This window comes from Penicillium expansum (assembly GCF_000769745.1).
Source record: "Penicillium expansum strain MD-8 chromosome Unknown contig111, whole genome shotgun sequence".
NCBI classification, from domain to species: Eukaryota; Fungi; Ascomycota; class Eurotiomycetes; order Eurotiales; family Aspergillaceae; genus Penicillium; species Penicillium expansum.
Genome location: NW_015971485.1, coordinates 192,581 through 211,280, shown reverse-complemented (window position 1 = coordinate 211,280; position 18,700 = coordinate 192,581). Strand labels below are relative to the sequence as shown.

At 48.5% G+C, this 18,700-nt stretch overlaps 6 protein-coding genes across 6 annotated transcripts; 2 read left to right on the top strand and 4 right to left on the bottom strand.

The window, feature by feature from the left end:
• Positions 1-181: 181 nt before the first annotated feature.
• Positions 182-693, bottom strand: fkbp3 (peptidylprolyl isomerase family protein FPR2; the record flags this gene model as incomplete). Its single annotated transcript, XM_016741013.1, has 2 exons — positions 182-347; positions 464-693. 2 exons carry the CDS (start codon positions 691-693, stop codon positions 182-184), a joined length of 396 nt encoding a protein of 131 aa, XP_016593774.1.
• Positions 694-1,183: 490 nt separating this feature from the next.
• PEX2_037370 (Major facilitator superfamily domain, general substrate transporter) lies at positions 1,184-3,047 on the bottom strand (the record flags this gene model as incomplete). Its single annotated transcript, XM_016741012.1, has 6 exons — positions 1,184-1,875; positions 1,923-2,291; positions 2,356-2,507; positions 2,572-2,688; positions 2,746-2,795; positions 2,904-3,047. The coding sequence occupies 6 exons, from the start codon at positions 3,045-3,047 to the stop codon at positions 1,184-1,186; spliced, it is 1,524 nt and encodes a 507-aa protein (XP_016593773.1).
• A 678-nt stretch (positions 3,048-3,725) lies between these two features.
• On the bottom strand, positions 3,726-4,778 carry zrfB (low-affinity Zn(2+) transporter ZRT2; the record flags this gene model as incomplete). Its single annotated transcript, XM_016741011.1, has 1 exon — positions 3,726-4,778. One exon carries the CDS (start codon positions 4,776-4,778, stop codon positions 3,726-3,728), a length of 1,053 nt encoding a protein of 350 aa, XP_016593772.1.
• Positions 4,779-5,796: 1,018 nt separating this feature from the next.
• On the top strand, positions 5,797-6,601 carry PEX2_037350 (uncharacterized protein; the record flags this gene model as incomplete). The annotated part of the gene is made up of 2 exons (XM_016741010.1): positions 5,797-6,025; positions 6,084-6,601. The coding sequence occupies 2 exons, from the start codon at positions 5,797-5,799 to the stop codon at positions 6,599-6,601; spliced, it is 747 nt and encodes a 248-aa protein (XP_016593771.1).
• Positions 6,602-14,058: 7,457 nt separating this feature from the next.
• Positions 14,059-15,492, top strand: PEX2_037340 (glutathione S-transferase family protein; the record flags this gene model as incomplete). Its single annotated transcript, XM_016741009.1, has 3 exons — positions 14,059-14,209; positions 14,281-14,419; positions 14,487-15,492. The coding sequence occupies 3 exons, from the start codon at positions 14,059-14,061 to the stop codon at positions 15,490-15,492; spliced, it is 1,296 nt and encodes a 431-aa protein (XP_016593770.1).
• Positions 15,493-16,606: 1,114 nt separating this feature from the next.
• aspf4 (allergen Asp F4) lies at positions 16,607-17,680 on the bottom strand (the record flags this gene model as incomplete). Its single annotated transcript, XM_016741008.1, has 1 exon — positions 16,607-17,680. One exon carries the CDS (start codon positions 17,678-17,680, stop codon positions 16,607-16,609), a length of 1,074 nt encoding a protein of 357 aa, XP_016593769.1.
• Between the last annotated feature and the right edge of the window lie 1,020 nt (positions 17,681-18,700).

The window sequence follows — 18,700 nt, the reverse complement described above, 5'->3', positions numbered from 1 at the left end:
TAATTGTTAAGCCGGTTTTTATACAGTGTACATCTTACCCCATATAAATGAGATACCCTGCTGCTTATTATACACCAACTCGCACTGTAAAAGGTGTATATATTTGTTCTTGGCCGGATATAATGGCCTGGTCATCAGAATCCCCAGAGAGTCACATAGGTAGGTATCAAGCACCGCTAATTCAAAGCTCATCCTTCACACCATCAATACCGACCAACTCGGTCTCAAACACCAACGTCGCACCGCCGGGAATAGGTCCAATACCGCGGTCGCCGTAGCCGAACTCGGGCGGGATAGTCAGCGTGCGCTTCTCGCCAATGCACATATCAAGCAAGCCCTGGTCCCATCTGCATACAACAAACAAATGAATTAGCTTCCATGCGAATAACCAAGATAACGAGGATATTTGTAGGCGATTGCACGATTGACATCCACAAACAACCCCGGATAGCTTTCAACTCACCCCTTGATGACACGACCGGTACCCAGCTTGAAAGTCAAAGGCGAATTACGGCCGTAGCTGGAATCGAACTCGGATCCGTCGGACTGCAGGGTGCCGCGGTAGTGCATGGCGACTCCGTCGCCGTTGGTGGTCTTGCGGGTGCACTCGACGGCGTGGGTGACTTCGATGCCGAGCTCGGCGGCAGCCGCGATAGAGCCGAGAGCGGCGACGAGGATGGAGGTGAGACGCATTGTGTGTTTATGGGGTGAGTTGGAGGGGAATTGGAGAGATGGGGAGTTTGGGGATGTGGACAGATGGGCGGAGATGGGACCGAGGTTTAGCGTTGGTCTGTGCTTTAAGCTTCAAGCCCTGGAGGTTTACGTCCATGGTTGTCAATCGGGGATTTTATTGCAAAGTATCTATTGCTTATTGCCTACATTTAATCAATGCTCTCGAACTATATGAGAGAGGATATCTTGAAATGTACTACTTGGTATGCACTGAATATGCCAAAGGAAGCAGATAAATACGTAGGTGGTTGTGTAAATAGTCATATACTTCAGGGTATTTGGAAGATTTTGTGTTATTATTGACTAGGATTAGGTGGATATTCCACTGTGGTTCTATCCAAACAATTGAGATTTGATCAACTGTTGGATTCAAGGTCATCTGGGGATATCATGACATCCAATTTCTAGCCTTCGGCCATCCGCCGACGACTGCCGTGGTCCGAAAGCTATTCTAACCCTTCACCGTCTGATTCACGAATTTCTCTTCACCATTTGAAAGACCCGGGAGCATAATTTGATCAGCAGCCGCCTGCAAATCATCCTCGCCCATATCGCCATCCCAGCCGTTAGAAACAAGGTAAGCCCGGAACTTCTCATCGCGCACCCTCAAATCTTCGCCCGTCAAATCAGGCACAAAGAAGAAAGTCACCAGAATTCCAACAACGCCACAAATAGCAGCAATAATAAAAGTCCACTTATTTCCCAAGTGATCCTTAATGGGCTGAAACGCCTGCGTGCCGATAGCAGCACCGGCCTTCCCAATAGCCGCAGAAAGCCCATAGCAAGTCCCTCGCACACCGGTAGCATATGACTCAGACGAAATCAGACCGAGCATATTGCCCGGACCGAAATTGCCCGAGCTCTGCATCAGTCCGTAGAAGATGATGAAGAGAGGCACGATCTTAGTAATGCGGTCGTAGGCACAGCCGATAATCAGGCCGAAGATTAGGTATCCGCTGAAGCCAATCATCATGATGCGCTTGCGGCCAAGACGGTCACAGAGAATAGCCCCGAGGAAGACGCCCGGCAGTGCGATTGCGCCGAGGAGGAGCTGCCATTCACCTGTTTTCAGGATCGTGCCGTCGTGCACGACTGAGGAGATGATTGTACCAGAGAAGACGCCGTTAGGGAAAGTGACGAAGTCTATATATATTAGTTTCCACGCTATAGATACTGGGGAGATTTCTCACCGTAGAGGAACCAAGCACCGCAAGTCCCAATCAACGATTTCCAGTAATACCGTAGCACGAGCATGTAGGGCACGTGTTTCTTGATCGCTCCGCGTCGGTAGAGCGCTGAGTTCAGCATGCGGATACGGAAATAAAACACCGACAGCGGCCAGATGCATCCTATGCCAAAGCACACCCTCCACACGGTGCTGTAATGGGCCTGCTGGCAGGCCACGAGTACGATCAAGAAGATTGACACTGCAAATGGGCCCCCAATTGATAGGGGGAAGTTGGTTACCATGATGAATGCCGGGCCACGGTGCTTTGGGGTTAGATCGTTTGCTGCTTCCGAGGCGGAAGTTGAAGAGGCCGGATACTCGCCGCCGGCGCCTGGAGATGGTTAGTAGAGTAATAAAATTGGAATGAGGTCTTCTGGATATTCAGTTTTACTTACCGAACCCGACAATACCACGGGAAACCGTCATCATCCAGAACATGCCATTGATGGTAACACCATGGGAGGCTGTGGCAAGAATACCTCCAATAACAATCATAAGGGTTGTGAAGATGATAGCGATTTTACGACCGAGATAGTCGCATGTCAGTCTGGTAGAGTATAGTTATTAGAACCATTCCATAGCCCTAACTCTTAGTAGTGTCTTGTACGTACCCAATAACAACCTGCCCAAGGACCTCGCCGACAAGTAGAGCATTCGAAACGCGCGTGCTGACGGTAGTAGTGTACTCCTTGGGATATTCCTTTTTGAGGAGGACATTGGTCATAGTCCTATGAGATGTTCTGTGGTTAGACACAGTCGTGCATGGGAGCAATCACTTGACCCACATCAGATTGTTCTGGTATCCATCGCTGATCAGAGCGAAGCCGCTTGCAAACTATTTCATACCATGCAGCTAGTTAGTCTGTCATTGGCTAACATAAACCGCGAGTGCGGGGAAAACGAGAAATAACCTGGCATGGATAGGCCGGGATGATGCACTCACAATAGTGAAGAGGTCTGACAGACTCTGTTGCTTCAATGACCTACCCGACGAATGAGCAGCGCCAACTTGGTCGACAGTGTCACGGATCGCAGTCTTAGACTCATCGCACCCTGGGATCGCGGTTAAGTCGCGTGCTGAAGCCATTTCGACAGCCCTTGAGAGATGGGGTTGGGAAAGTTTCGGATTGTGATCCGTCAGAAAGGACTGGAGGGACCGAGGATGTCAAACACACCCTGGTAATCTGCTGCTATTTATCTCATTTTTGACCTGTTGTACAAGTTGAAGCGGAGAGTCAATCCCTGTCAGGAACCCACCCCTGTCAGGACCTGGCCCTACGGGAACGGTTAAACGTGCAACGTGCAACGTGCAAAGTGCAACGTACAACATGCGACATGCAACGCGTAATGCGCAGCTAAGAACTAAGCTAATTGCTTATCTACGGCTAGCTTCATGGTAGGGCTTAGTTTCTCTCGGATGTCATGTTGCCGAGCACGTGGGGGTTGTAGAGGTATAAGATTGGTCTTGCTAGGCCTAGCTAGATCCACTACTACTTATATTATCTATTGATTGCTACTACTTGACTGTCCTCAGTTGAATAGTTCTGAAAATTTTTCATTCATCGGCTTAAGTGAAGATATTCGCTAAAGTAACGCCGGATATGAGTATGGCTAAAACTGGCCCGGACCCTGTGGGTATCACAGATGCAGAAACGATATCTGACCATAATAGAAATTTTGGCAAAGAAGAGCGAGGACATGACGCATTATTGGGAAGAAGAACGTTCCCATATTTTTTTAAATCACTGAAGCAACAGAGATACCTCTATGCCCATTTTCCCAGCAACGCCATGAGGGCAGCTCCGGCACAGAGAAGGAAGAAGGCAATCAGCACATCGCGAATGGGAGCCTTGCGCATGGAGTGGCTGAACATGAACTCATGCGCCATCAGCTCAACGAGGGCAGTATAGATAAGAATGCCAGCGGAGATAGAGTCGAAGACACCGTTCACGATGAGTGTGGTTCGTCCGGTAGGCGGGTAGCTGTTTCGAACACCCAAGCCAATAGCAATGGCAATTGGAGTCGAGATTCCAAAGCCAAAGCCCAGGAAGTAAGGAGTGAGTCGCTTCGACTTGGGCCAGGGAACTGTAGCCAGACGAGAACCAAGACCAAGCCCTTCAAAGGTTTGATGGAAGACAAGCACAATGTAAAGGGTAGTGAACTCGGCACCTGACACGGCAAGAGTGAGACCGATAAAAACAGAGTGGAAGATGATACCGAACTCCAGGATGAAGATTGAAGTAAGCTGAGCGGCATAGTCCTCAGCAGCTTGGATGTCGTTCTCGGAGTCGCTGTTGTCGTGATGCTCACGGGTATGACCAAGGTGATCCTCCCCTGGCATGTGAATCTTGGGCTCATTGGATTCGTTGATAATAGAGTGATCATCGAGTTGGGTGTGGGAATTGCCTTCCTCGTCGTGTACATGGCCTTGGCCAAAGTGCGAGAAACGCATAACCATAAGCTCTACAAAGAACAGAACAATAATGGTCATGAGGATGATGCCCTCAACCCAGCTGTATTCAGTGATTGGGCCGGTCAAGCACTCGTTCGTAAGTGCCTCCTCTGCTGGAGCCAACAGGTGAATGAAAGCAGTGGCAATGATCACACCGGATCCGAAGTATTTGGCGACGAAAAAGGCCCACTTGGGAAATCCACTATTCTTGCTGAAGCGACGGGCAAAGACGGGGAACAGAGCACCAAACATGGAGCCAACCATGATCACAAAGATGGAAGAGATTCGCAGGCCCATCCGGCCGTCGAACTCGTTCCCGGAGTCACAAGCATCTGCGCGCTTGAGGAGAGTAGAGTAAGACTCCATCGCGGTCGATTTATGGCGAGACAAGAAGTATAGAAGAAGTGTAGAAGTGGGACGGAAAGAAGGTCTGTGGGCACCAATGAACAGCACAGAACACAAGCAGGGTAGATAATAGCGCAAGTGTCCTAATTGAGGAGAAGAATTTGTGATCTTGCTAGGATGAGAAGACCACAAACCTGTAGCGGGGGTGTGCGCGAGGCTAGTTGACCACAATCCCCAAGGTCCTCAATGGTAGCCGAGATGCGTAGTTGGTCCACTAACCACGCATGGAATTACCAGGATATACTGATAATGCCGACCTTTGAGAATACTGATTTGAACAGAAGATAGCAAGAAGGAAATAAAGGCTTCTTCTTCTTCTGGCCGTGTATGAATCGCACTGTGAAGTCGTACGGTGCAAACTGTCGATGGGTTTTCTCGTCAGAATGAGTACCCTGGGAGGAAGGCCGGAAAATTCAGCCGATAAATATAATAAATGAACGAGATCCTTCAAATGAGGGACAGGATCAAATCGAATCAGAATTTGCGGAATCTTCATTATATTAATCGCCGAGTGGCCCCAGAGGGCATCCATGGGGACCTTGGGAGCGCGAAGACGTCAAGGACAAAGTTTTGCACTCTATCAGACCAGTACCAGGTACTTCAGGACCCATACAATTGCGTGTGTGGCCGGAAGTACCCGGTACTTGAGACTAGCGCGATGAGGACCTTGGGAGTCAGTCTCCGATTGCGGTTCTGGTCATTAAGTCACGTGTAAAGGAGATAAGCCTGTCACTGTGTTCTGGATGTCGTTGTTCCATCTTTTTGATCTTGATGGAATAGGCCAGGAAGACTGGAATGATCAGAAGGGTTTTGAAGGAACGTGGTTGACAGGCCCCTTGAGAGAGAGAAAGGGAGAGTCCTTTCAGCCCTTGCACGCGTCTCGATCGCCAATCAGAGGATCGGCGGCAAAAGCGCTTGGCATGGGGTTGAGGTCATAGGGGAAGCCGTTTGACCACGCCCTTGCGCAGCACATTCGAATATGGCGCCCATTCGACGATACCTCCGCATTAGCAAATACTCAGTACTGGAATGTCGCATTTATTTAGAGTCCCCATCTGATTCACGATGGCTCTTGGACTCTCGCGATCCTGTCCTTCCGCGCGTTATCGCTGCGGTTCGGCCGTTGGTGCTTCCGAAGCTGCGTGAAGAGAATGAGAGATTGTTCATGCGCAAGAAGGGCAAGCCGGTCAAAGATGTCATTGTAGAAGGTAAAAGCCACTCGATATTCCTCCTATGACGAACCAAGTACGTTAACACATTACCTAGATGACTTCGAAGTGGCTATCTTCCTCCGCGAATCCCGTACCCGCCATTCACTCCTCACACGCAACAAGACATTCCACGGAAAGGAAAGTCAGTTTCAAGACTTGAGCATGGAGGTGAAACCAGATCATGTCTCGGGGGATACGGGTGCCAACCCGGTAAACTCGGCAGATGGCGAAATTATGATCGAGAGCGACAGTGAGGTTGATCTGGAATTGCACAAGATTCCCGAATCTACGTATGAAGTTTCTGCGGGGAATGGACGTCGATCAAGCAAGAGAAGTCGAACAACCAGGGAAGACCAGGTGCCACCCGAAGACACAACTGGAAGTGACGAAAAGAAGCTTCGGTTCAGCACCCATTATGAGAGCTTCAATATTTATGGATGGGTGTTATGTCTGTTGATTACCCGCAAGGGCGATAAAACCAGAACAGATGCTGTCGTATCCGAGTCAAATCGGCAACCTCTGATGGAAGAATGGATTTCAACTCAGGCTCAGGCATCTGTTGATGACGAGTGATCTAAGCTAGGTCGCTAGCAAGTGTTGACCTGGGCAATGCTCTATGTGGTCGACAGGGGTCCTGCGTACAGTTAAGGTTTCTCAACGTCGTTATGTGGGCATCCGTGGTGGGATGATCAATCGCAAAGAGCCCTGTGACACTGCCAGAATTATTGGTGATGTATTTTGTTCTAACCCCCTGCAAACGCTACAAGGTTGTGCTTCAATTTGTCCATGTCGCAAAAACTGTGTGAGAGACCTTGTCTCATCTCGTCATCATAGGTTAGGGGACTCGTGTTGCGCGGTACATCAACTCCGTGGTCTAGGAGGTTAGGTATTACCTATAAGAGCACAGCGCCTTCCCACTACCGGGCCGCCACAGGACTTGCACTGTGTAATGCTGTGATCGGCAGGTGGGTGTCACTGAAGATCAGGCTGGTTACACAAGTGGCGGGCTGTCATACTCTCCAGATGACTTCTTCAGGCACGGTGCTAGGTAAAAAGAGCCGCTGAGTCAAAAATGTCAGCCATGGAACCCTAGGCGCATGCAACCAGTGACATCTCGACGAGCCGCATGCCATAAGACATTGTGTGATATTGACTTTTCTACATGACTTCTGTTTACATGTCTCGGTCGCATTCATGACACTCTCCGACAACATGGACAAGGGCATGAAACTAGTCTATCTCACACGTTCCAATTTCCTCGGAGACATTTCGATTCCACCTAATTTGAAAACCTCCATGTGGTATGGGCTCTCGCAAACTCGGGCCGCAACTTCCAGAAGGCAAGCTAGAAGATTTCAAAGTGGAGCTTGACTTGAAACAGCCCGTCTCCATCTTGTCTCGTGACCCCAACAAACACCTTCTCAATGGAGAAAGATTTTAGTCCCTATGTACTAGGTTCGGGGAGACATGAGCATCCTCCTGTACCGAAATTTAATACACATCACGCATTGACTTTTTCTAATTGGCTGTATTGTGTGGCATATCGGCGTATATACTCCTCAAGCATCATAACTATTCTTTAAAATGCCTTTGGACCTCTAAATCAACAACCAATAAACAGGCTATGTGAATATCTCAAACCGATCGTGCTACGATCAGGGGCAAACCCCGATCTGTTTATAAAGCCGAACCTTGGAACTTAGGTCATAAATCTCCGACTCCTAAATCGCAACTCCACAGCTTTTATTTCCAACGGTGCGGAACGGTCAGATGGAATCCAAGTGGAGTAAACTTTGCCTAATTGGGATCGTTTATTGAAGTCTGTGGACCGCTAGTTCATGGGTAGAGTTTTCTTCCCATGTGTTTCTTTCCCTCTTTTTTTTTTTTTTTTTTTGCCACTTTTCCCACTTTTTATTTTCCCCTTTCTTGGTTCCCCGGTCCCTAGCTCAGGTACACCCGTGTGGTCGCATACAGAATTCCATGTTTGCCACTTGACACCCCACTTTGTACTTCGTGTACCTTACCTTTTGTATCAAACACGGTAAGCCAGGTAGTCAAATTATGCTGTTTCTAATATGCGGAATACTCCGTATGGAGTTCCAATTGTTCCCACAGCATTTGTAATTCCTTTCACCTGCCGCTTTGAACATCTGCGGGGTCTTACTTGCAAATCCCGAGTGGTACCGTTGTGTGTTGTATAGGGTACTTTACATACCTGCAGTTAGGGCATATGAGCATTAGCACGGTCCTTATCATATAGGGTAATAGAGTACATTTACATGGGTATCTAACAGAAGTACGGAGTACTTCGTACGCATCGCAATAATGTGTCTACCTTGATAATCTCTCTGCCTGGATTTACTATGTTGTAAATGCCGTGATCAAAAAAGGCTATGAACAGGGAACATGGCGGATGTAACGGAAAGGCATTGCATTATTTTAGGTCCCAGATAATTTCCGGGGAAGACCGTAAACATCCCGAAGCTGGGGGTTTCCTCAGGTAGGTAGTACATAGTGGTAGTCTGTACTCCGTACGGAGCATGTTATATACATTCACACATCCAGTTCACAAGATGCTCACACCACACACATCCAACAGAAATAGGTAACGGCTACCTATAGTAATCACGCCATGAACGCCACACCAGGGGTGAAGTAGATCTCCCACCGTGAAACCCAAGGTCCAGTGATGTGCACAATGCAACCACTAAGGGGATGAGGGGGAAAAGTTGGACAAGCCCCTCTCGATGCCATTTTCATTAATAGCCAATAATCATAAGGGCTGGGGTCCTACATATTGCATACAGGGATCCATCTTTCTCCAGATGTGCTACGACGCTGTCCTGCATACTTCCAAAATGATGATGTGCAATGCACAGTCCTCTGCAGGAAGACGATCCTACCTAGGGATTATCAGCCACAACTCCTATAGGCGGAGGTTAATCGGCTCTGTACTCCGTCGGGGATGGTGGTATACGCCAAACGACTCAAAAATCGGCTTTCATTTTTATTACACGTTGTTATTAGAGCCCTAAAGGGCCTAAGCGGGAGTAGTAGACAATAATAGAAAGATAAGAGGTCCCGAGTGCGGAGCGGAATATAATAATATGAAATAATAGCCGAACTGCATACAACATACAACGGAGAACTAAAAATGAAACCCGTCAGAGGTTAAAGAACTCATATATGTATTACCTTAAAGGGTTCTTTCTGTTCTTGCATGTCTCAACCCTGGCTTTATTTGGTTTGGTAGCACGGGTAAAAACCACGGTTTAGGATGGGTCCTCGATTCGAGATTTTAACCCTGCCTTTTGCCTTTTGTTTTTTGCTTTTTGCTTTTTTTATTTTTTTGCTTTTATTATTATTTTTCATCTTTTCTTTTTGGCCCCTGATACTGTACCACCCTGTCGTTATCTGGATGGCGTATATATTGTATATGTGCATATATACCTAGCTAAGTGAGCATATATGTATGATATGTCATACCAATTTGTTTAAAACGAAGCTGTGGCATGAACAGGCTTATCCTCATTCTGTAATCCCAGCATTCTGGGAACCCGGCTGTCACGCCCTTTTAGTGTGTAATCAATACGAATCGGCCATCCCGTTTGACCCTAAATCGACGGAAGCGAAAAAAGAAAGAATAGAATAATCTCCCAATGTTATTTTTATTTTTATTTTTATTTTCAGCTTCTTTTTTTAATCCACTACTTCTGTATCCTTTTTTTCTTTTATTTTTTTCCTCCCGCCAACGCTGTTCTCTCTCGGGATCTGCAAACATGCACGTGTTGTGACCTGACATCTTGTTGTTCTCGCATATTGAGCCATACAGGATTAATGTGCATAGACCTATGTATATCATATTCCAATTACAGAGTGTAGTTTGTACAACTAATAAAAAGAAATATTCAAAAAAGAAAAGAAAATAGAAAAAGTCGTTCTCACCGCATCAAGGAACCGTCCCTATGGAGCCTTGGTGGGCCCACGGGAGATTGCCCTTTACCAGTTGTCATCTCGCGTGGTTTCATGATTTACTATACATACGGAGGGGGTTTGTGAGACCGGAGCAGAAATTTAAGAGCTGCCTTAGTTAGACCATGTACCCTAGGACTTTCATCTGTACATTACTATGTATACCATGTATATAGTGAGGTAGCACGGCATATATGTTTGATTACTATGTCTCATTTTCCTCCACTCTCTTCCTCCACTAGTGGTTCACAGGAAACACAAGGCGCCACTTCAGAAGTAGTGGAGAGCTTCTAGAAAAAAAAGGGAATTTTCCATTGGATTTCCCACTTGGGGTTGCATTATTCATCCGCTACCCGTGTTAATTCGAGCAAATAAATCGCAATAAATTCCCTACGTCAGATCAGGTGGATACTCAGCCTCCTGTTCATGGCAGGGATGTTCGATGGGGATTTTAGAAACTAATTTAGTCTGTAATTAGTGACGGTTGAACGGAAAGGTTGGGGGGGGGAGCAGACTTTCATTTCTATAAGAATCCTGCTCCCGTAACCTTTTTTCTTTCCCTTCTTCTCTCCATCCACTCAACTCTACTCTACACCTTATTCTACTACACCTTATTCTACTACACCTTATTCTACTACACCTTACTAGCTTCTTGGTCTATTCCAGTCTGCTATCAACCTGAACAACTACTATCAGCTCTCAACCTTCGAACCTTCCAACCCTTCCAACCATTCACAATGCCTTCCGTCGGATCTTCTCAGTTCCCTCCATGCCCCGGTCCTCCTCCTAAGGGCCCTTTGCCTCCGCTGCCGAAATAAACAGTCCACAGTCCCCCTCTTCTCAACGAACCTGATGACACTGGCGCATTCTGGTCCACCAGATCCGCCCACGACCTGGACCCTCAATATGGATATCACGACTTCGACTTCGATCTAGTTTCGACTCTTACCTGCGATTCTTTGTTTTCGATTCGGACCTTCAACACCTAATTTCCACAATGTCCCACCCAAACAAATGACGCCCTTGCTTAAAGTCAGGCTTGAGACGGACAGCACAAAGAGCGCCAGCTCTTCCACTGTCTATTTTCGCCTCTTGGCATTCCAATTCAGCGATAACCACAGCTCAATGCGCGCGGCGGAAAACTTGTTCCCAAGTGGGCCTCGGACAATTTTCTTTTAATTCTCTTTCATTTTCCTTCTTTGCTCCCTCGCTCTTCAGCAACCTTACTCGTTCGCTATGGGAACCCAGCGCCGGCGCTACAACCCCCACGACGTGCATTAATAGCCTTTCTATTTCTTGCTCTTTGTCTCACTTCACCCTTCGGCACTTTTGATCATGCCCCCGTCTTCTGCGGGGCTTCGTTTCACCTTTTTGATCTTGACCCATCTGTGACGCGCAGATGCGGAGAAGAGTGCAGCTCCTCAGCCGCTGCACATTAATTGGACAACCAAATTTGTCTACAAACCCCCCCTGTCTTCGTACCTAGGGTCAACTGGGGCTGCCTTCCGACCGTCCCGTGGCTCATGCGTCATTGACTCGTGAACAGTGTCTTTTTTCTTTTCTTTTTCCCCTCTGCCGCTGTGACCTGTCATCCTCACTGTTTGGATGCCTTTTTAATTGTCTTTTTCTTTTTTGTTTCTTTTTCGCATTTCTCTTTTCTCCCCTGCATCTGGCCGAATCTGAATCGACATGTATTATAGACTTAGTATACCCAACAGAGCAATGTCTTTTATTTTATCTAAAACGTTTCATTTGATTAATTGCTTACGGTCCATGCATATGTCGTGCATAAACAAGACTGGGGACTGCGGGTGACACCCACCTGACCGCCCGTTTCACTAACCAGCCAGCATCCCGCAGAAAACCACTAGCAATGAAACTAGCAGGGATGTCACGGAGCGGGTGTCGCGGTAGTCGGATTGCGCATATCTCACCCGCAAATCAGTACACCAGATACGAGCGATTTAGAATACACACATCAATATGACTCATTTGTCGGTAGACCAATTTAGTAGACCTGCATCTACATAATGTACTTTGTACATGGACTTCTTCCATCATAAGATCTGAAGTAGCACCGATCTGACGCGATCCTTATCGAGCTTCCCATTGTGATAAGAAGTGCATTTGCCGGATCCAGTGCCATGCATCACTGCGTGGCCTACTCCTCCGTACATCTCATGTTGCCGCACCGTTGGGATTGATTGGGTATTATTTGTGCCATATTGCACCCGACTCAAACCTAGCGTTAAATCACACCATACTACGGAGTACGGAGTATCCAAAACGATTACATGCATACATAACACCCAACACGGGAAGTTGAACGTCCGCCAGGTCAGGATATACCGGTAACATCCCTAGCGTATATAAATTTAGCCCGTAATATCAGCGGTTAAACGCTAAACGGCCCAGCGGAGGAATAAGGAAGGAAGATACGAGTTTGCCCCGTCCGAGCGCTTCGGGGTTTGCTAGCCACCTTGGTACGTGCCCTACGGAGTATTACGACTACAAGAAAGTGGAGTTTAGTCCGCTGTTAATAGTTCTAGGGGTAGTAGCTGGAATAACAAATGCTTCATGCACGAACCTTCACTAGCCTATGCATTGATAGCATAGCTGAGCAGTGATATCAAGTTATCTCCAAGTAAACCGAATTATGTTATTCAATGTTAATCAGACTATGATTACGCAGTACTATAGCTTAGAAGTGCACACGGGCGTGCCGGGATCCTTGTTGGCCGTTGGCCCATCACTTGACCGATATAGTTGCATGTTGTCGTCATTGAAGAAGTCCCGACAATCTGTATCCAATGGATCTCGCAGATAGTGGTCCAAGGTTTCTGCCCCCGCTTCTACCCCTCAACCCGATACACTTTGTCTATCCGTGGTTATCCATGACTCTCCCATGGATTGTATCAGATTGACTTTTTTTTATTTGTTTGATTCCAATTATCCCAACCTTGGAAGTAAGCTATACCATCTTGGTGAGGTCAAGTGACCAAAGTAAGCTTTCGGCCGCAACGCTCTCGGCCCTTGCCCTGACAATCTCTATATTTGATCAAATCAATGAATCATGGAGTTTTGACCTCGACGTGTCTCAGGCCCTGGATGTCTGTGCTTTGAACGTAATCCTGGAACCTTCCAAGGCACCGGTTGGCAGGTTTGGTGGCTGTCTTGGCTTGTGTAGCCACGTGCGCCAGATGAGGTCATTCGCTGGGTATATCACTCTAATCGGAGATATGGAGTGATCGGGACCCTGCCAAGGATCATATCTTGGGCAGATATGGACCTTGCGAGAAACAGCGGTATGCAACAGCCGCGTTGGGCGCTATTGCTGGTTCTCAGCTATCTGGGCTGTGCCGTGAGAGGCGGTGAATATGGATATTGAGGCTCTTTGGTGTTCTAGGTGCCGTGTGTCGTACGACTGAGGGCTGTTGAGCTTTGACGTCAATACTTGTTGCCCGGGCTGAGTGAGATTGGTGTCCCCAGAGCTGAGCACGGAGTACCCGGTCGAGTATACTTTGGGGCCAAAGTGGAAGATATATCCGATTCGGCCTCACAAGAAATATATAGAGCTCAGGCATTAACGATTTACTCAAAACGGCATACCGTTAGCTAATTGTTGATAATTTTGATGGAATGAAATGGCGTTGCCTAGCTCGTAATTCAAGCCACATCTTGGTTTTTTTGCTGACTTCCAAGAAGCTAGGAGTCTAGCGCGATACCTTGTTGTAGTTCTATTTGTTTTTATATTAACTCGGGGGATGTTGAAGATCGGACTTGGCCGTGGAAGGTACATGCCGCTATACATCGTCGTATAGCTAAACGAGAACGAACAAATTTGGAAAGTAGAAAGGAATTTATATTGAATTTTGGGAGTAATTCACCATGTACAGACCATCTACAACTCGATTGATATGAACAAAGACATTGTATTCTGTAGTCAGTAGGAGCCAAATATCTTCAGGGCTTATACCAAGAAACCGAGGATAAACACACGTGATTCGGCCGCTCAAATCAATCACGCCCGGCCCTTCTCATCCAAGCGCAAAGCCACCATGGTACTACAATTGCATGTATGGGGCCCGGCCTTCTCTCTGCCTTCAATTGATGCACAATGCCTTGCTGCAATTGCATACTGCTCCGAGGTCCTCCCTAAAGACTCGTGGGAGCTGATTGCGAGCAGCGATCCTTCCGTGTCCCCAACAGGTCAGTGACGTGACCGGAACAACAAAATGGCAACCCCAGAATCAGACAGCTAACAAGTCATTTACGAACAGGTGAGCTCCCCGCTCTCCAGAATGGCTCTGTCTGGGTGAGCCGGTTCCGCAATATTGTCGACTACCTCCGCCAATGCTCGGAGGGAGCATGGAACCTGGATCAAAACCTAGACGACGTGCAGAAAGCCGATAGCGTCGCGTACGCAACCCCTACCCTTACAATGGCGCGAGAAACACAGAACACTAACAGCAGACCCACCCTCCAGCTTCTCCTCCTTCATCGAATCCCGCGGTCAATCCCTCCTCGACCTCTACCTCTACGTAACCAGCCAGAACTATTACGCCAACACATCCCCAGCCTACGGCTCTCTCCTCCAATGGCCGAACCAATGGATTCTTCCGCCCAAGCTCCACGGCGCCGCCAAAACCCGCACCGAACACCTCGGCCTATCCTCGCTAGACTTGCAAGCAATGGAAGACCAGCGCAAACGCGAGCACTCCGCCGCCGTAGCATCCGGTCAAATCCCTAGCAACCTCATCCAGCAGCCCCGCGACACAGTCTCCAAACTCCTCGGCCGCACAGCGCAAACCAACCAATTCCGCCTGGAAGCGCTAACGGCCGACTTCTTCGAACCTCTCGAAGCCATGCTCGCCCGCAGCAAGACCTGTCTACTGCCCGCCGACGACAATAGCAATCCCTCCTCGCTGGACTGCGTCGCGCTGGGATACCTGTCGTTGGCGCTCGTGCCGGAGCTAGCCTTCCCCTGGCTGCGCGACGCGATGCGCGCCAAGGCCCCGCTGCTGGCGGCGTACACAGAGCGCATGCGCAGCCGCTGTTTCGGCGAGGCGCCCGTCGACGCTAAGCACGCTTTCCAGCCTACAGTGCCGGCTGCCCTGCCATGGCGTGCACCGGAGCGCATCTCCGTCGCGGCGGTCGGGATTACACTCCTCGGCACGCTAGCGGATAACACGCCGTTCTTGAGCGAGGTGCGCCAGAATAGGAGGTTGAAGCAGGCCGTTGAGGCTGATTCGGCGTTTAGCTCCGTGGAGAAACAGGTACTGTCTTCATATGCGGATTCTAGTAACAAGGATATGTTGCTTTCTATTGCGACTGCTGTGGCCGGGACGGCTGCGTTCGTTGGGTATATGGTGCATGTGGGCTTACTTTCTTTCTCGACTGGGGGTGTCGAGGAAGAAGAGGAATTTGAGGAAGATTTGGATGTTCTGCAGATTGATCCTGGGTCTGCTGCTGACTTCCTGGGTGCGTTCTAAGCATTGAAAACACCTGGAGGTTCTTGCGTCTGGTTCTGTGGATGGTACAGGATCAGTGTTTTGTTTTACTATTTTGGATGAAAGCGAAGGGTGTACGATAGCATTGCGTTTTGTCCTTTGTACTTGTGTGTTGACGTTCCTACGGTTCCTCGCCACATAAAAACCGCAGGTCTTTGATCCGGTCGTCTACTTGAAACATCTCCTTTGTTCTTAACTTTATAATCGAACTCAAAAGAATCTACGATTTCTTTGCTGACGATGGCAAATGACCGAGGGTTCAAAGAAAACATTGGGGACATCCCTCTTCGGTAGATACCTAGGTATCACTGCATGTAGCCTGACATTCCTCCGAAACCTAATGTGAACCTCACATCTCGCGTATTCAGCCACTGAGACATGCCCAAATACAACATAGTGTCATAGTCGTGACTTGCGTATTGAAGCTTTGAGGCTCACCTTTCCGGCAGGTTCAACATTCAGATTTCATTAGTCAATGGGCCAACCCCATGACAAAAATATACACGGGTGGTTTTTAGTTTAGCCTCATGCAAGACATCTAATACAGTGCCGAAAGACGATATGCACATCGGGTTTGAGGTAGGTGGGACATGGTAATAGATAAGAGTCGTTTCAGGTTTATGACAGACAAACATGCGTTGGCGCTAATGATCCTGAGATTAAACGGATAGGGAATAGTAGATGGATATATTTAGATGTCAATAAGTATCAGTGCGGAATAGCAGTAAAATACAGTAAAATACACAGTAACTAGTTTTAGATGAAAAGAAAAAGGAAACGATATCAACTCTCAAATCAGATGGTTCAGATGGTATATGTACAGAGAAAAAGACAAAAGGAGGCAAATCATGACAAAGATATGTATGAACCTTTCAACGGCAAAAAAGCGTAGCCGTCAAAGAGCCGCTCGAGGATGGAAGGATGTGTGGCCAGGATAGTTGCTGGGGCAAGCGACCTGCGCACGCACACATCAAATCAGGGGAAAGATACAAAGACACCTTCGGCGTTGAACCATTTGCGCAAGAAAGACAAAATCTCAGTAGAGACAAGAAGATTGCTTGAAATGGGAATAGAAAAAAAAAAGAGGCGAGGTCGTTTAAGAGGACCAGCCCAGGTTGACAACGAGACGGACGGGGCCAGCGGACTGGGCAATGGCCAAGTCGGTCTTGCCCTGGTCGGCGGAGGTGTAGGCGTGGACAGCGCCGGAACCACCCTCGGCGATGGAGGAGCACTTCTCACCCTCGTGGTTGCAAATCTGCATACCAGCGATGTGCAGGTCGGCGAGCTCAGCGATGATGCAGGAGACGTCCCAGCCGGAGAAACCGTCGTTCTGGGTGTTGCTCATGTCGAACTCACCCCAGGTGGAGGCGTACTCACCGACGTAGTTGGTAGGGAGACCCTCGCCCTGGGCGGCACCCCAACCACCCTGGGAGTCATCATCGATGGCAACGAAGATGCTGTGACCGGGCTCAACAGTGAAGCTCAGAGCCGCGTTGGGGCTCCAGAAACCGTTCAGACCGCCAGTAGGGCCGTAGGAGTTCCACATGACGACGGTCCAGGCCTTGGAGTTGTCGTTCTCAAAGCGAATAACGTGCTTGTACTCGCTGGCGACGTCCTCTTCGACACGGATGATGTTGCTACCCCAGGGGCTGCCGACGTTGCCAACGTAGTCCCAGTCGAGGGTGCCAACGCGCTTGCTGGCGGTGGAGGAACCGAATCCGGTGGTAGAGTACGTGCCGTCGGAGGGGTAGCTGGCCCAGTTGCTGGAACTAGAAGAGCTGGAGCTGGAGCTGGAGCTAGAGGAGCTGGAGGCAGAGGCGGTGGCGCTGGCGGACGAGATGACCTCGGCCGAGGTGGTGGACACGACGATGGGAGTGGCAGTGGAAGTGGGAACAGCGGTGGACTCGGCCACAGAGACCTCGGTGGAAGCATCAGTGGACTCCTCGCCGAACCAGTTGTTGATCCAGGAGACGAGCTTGCCATCGATGGTAGCGACAACCTCCCCACCACGCTTCTCAATGTCGGCAACCTGGGCGGGAGCAGTCACAGCGGGCTGGGCGAGATTGACATCTTTGGGGTGACCGTGACGGCGGTCGTGGCCGTGAAGACGAGCGACAGCCGACCCAGCGGTCAGCGCCGTCATCAACAGCATAGAGTTGGAGAAATGCATCTTGGGAATTGAATTAACTTGAAAAGGAGTGACTTGAGCGAAAGCACGCTCTAGGAGAAGAAATTTCAATTCAAATGAATGTGTGTGAGAGTAAAGAGAAGAGAAGAAAGTGGACTAGGGGGGGACTATTAGTACAATACCAAGTTACACACCAACGGGTCAGGCTGGGCCTGAACCCAAAAACAAAAAAAGGGCTCCATCTTGGCAGAATATCAGGGGCGCTCGATCGATGATTGGCTGGTTCCTGGCGGTTCCTGGCCGTGCGCCCATTTTGGTTCGTTTGATTGGTTGACGGTTAAGGGCCCAGACTCTATTCTCTTGGTATTGTGTACTTGGCTATACTATGCTTCTGATCGCGGCTGTGCAGGTACTCGTTACTTAGGGATAAGGGGTTATTTCTCCTATTCTTGTCTTGTTATTCTTGTTATTCTCGATTGTACCGTTCTATTATTATGGTTCCTATTCTTGGGATTCATATTATTCTATAGTTGCCTAATGTCAAACACGTGTACGATCGGAATGCTAGATACCTCAACGATATGAGATGACTCAACTCCATCACTACATCAGAGCCCAACATTCATACATACAACATATATGGAGTACTTATGGGTCTTAATATGACCGTTTCGGTATAATATACGATCTCCGTTCAAACTTACACAAGTACTTTAAGACAACTTCTATCCCCGTCATCCGGAAATCCCCACATAAACCAATCGGCGTAGCGCACAGTAAGGATCTAAACTGTCTTACGAATCCCCAAGGCAATCTTAAATGGGGACAACTCATCACCGCGTCGTCGACAACTACGTGGACAAATGGTCAACTAACACTTTATGACTATGTCCCTACCCAATTCATTCTGACAGATTACATTGCACTCCGGGGTTCCCTGTTCCAATTAATAAGGATTGTCCTCATCGTGTCAATCGTATCCACGGGTGTGCACACAGCAAGGCGAATCTCTGCCGTTGATCTGCGGCCAGACCCCCCTACTCGGCCGATGGATCCTCGATA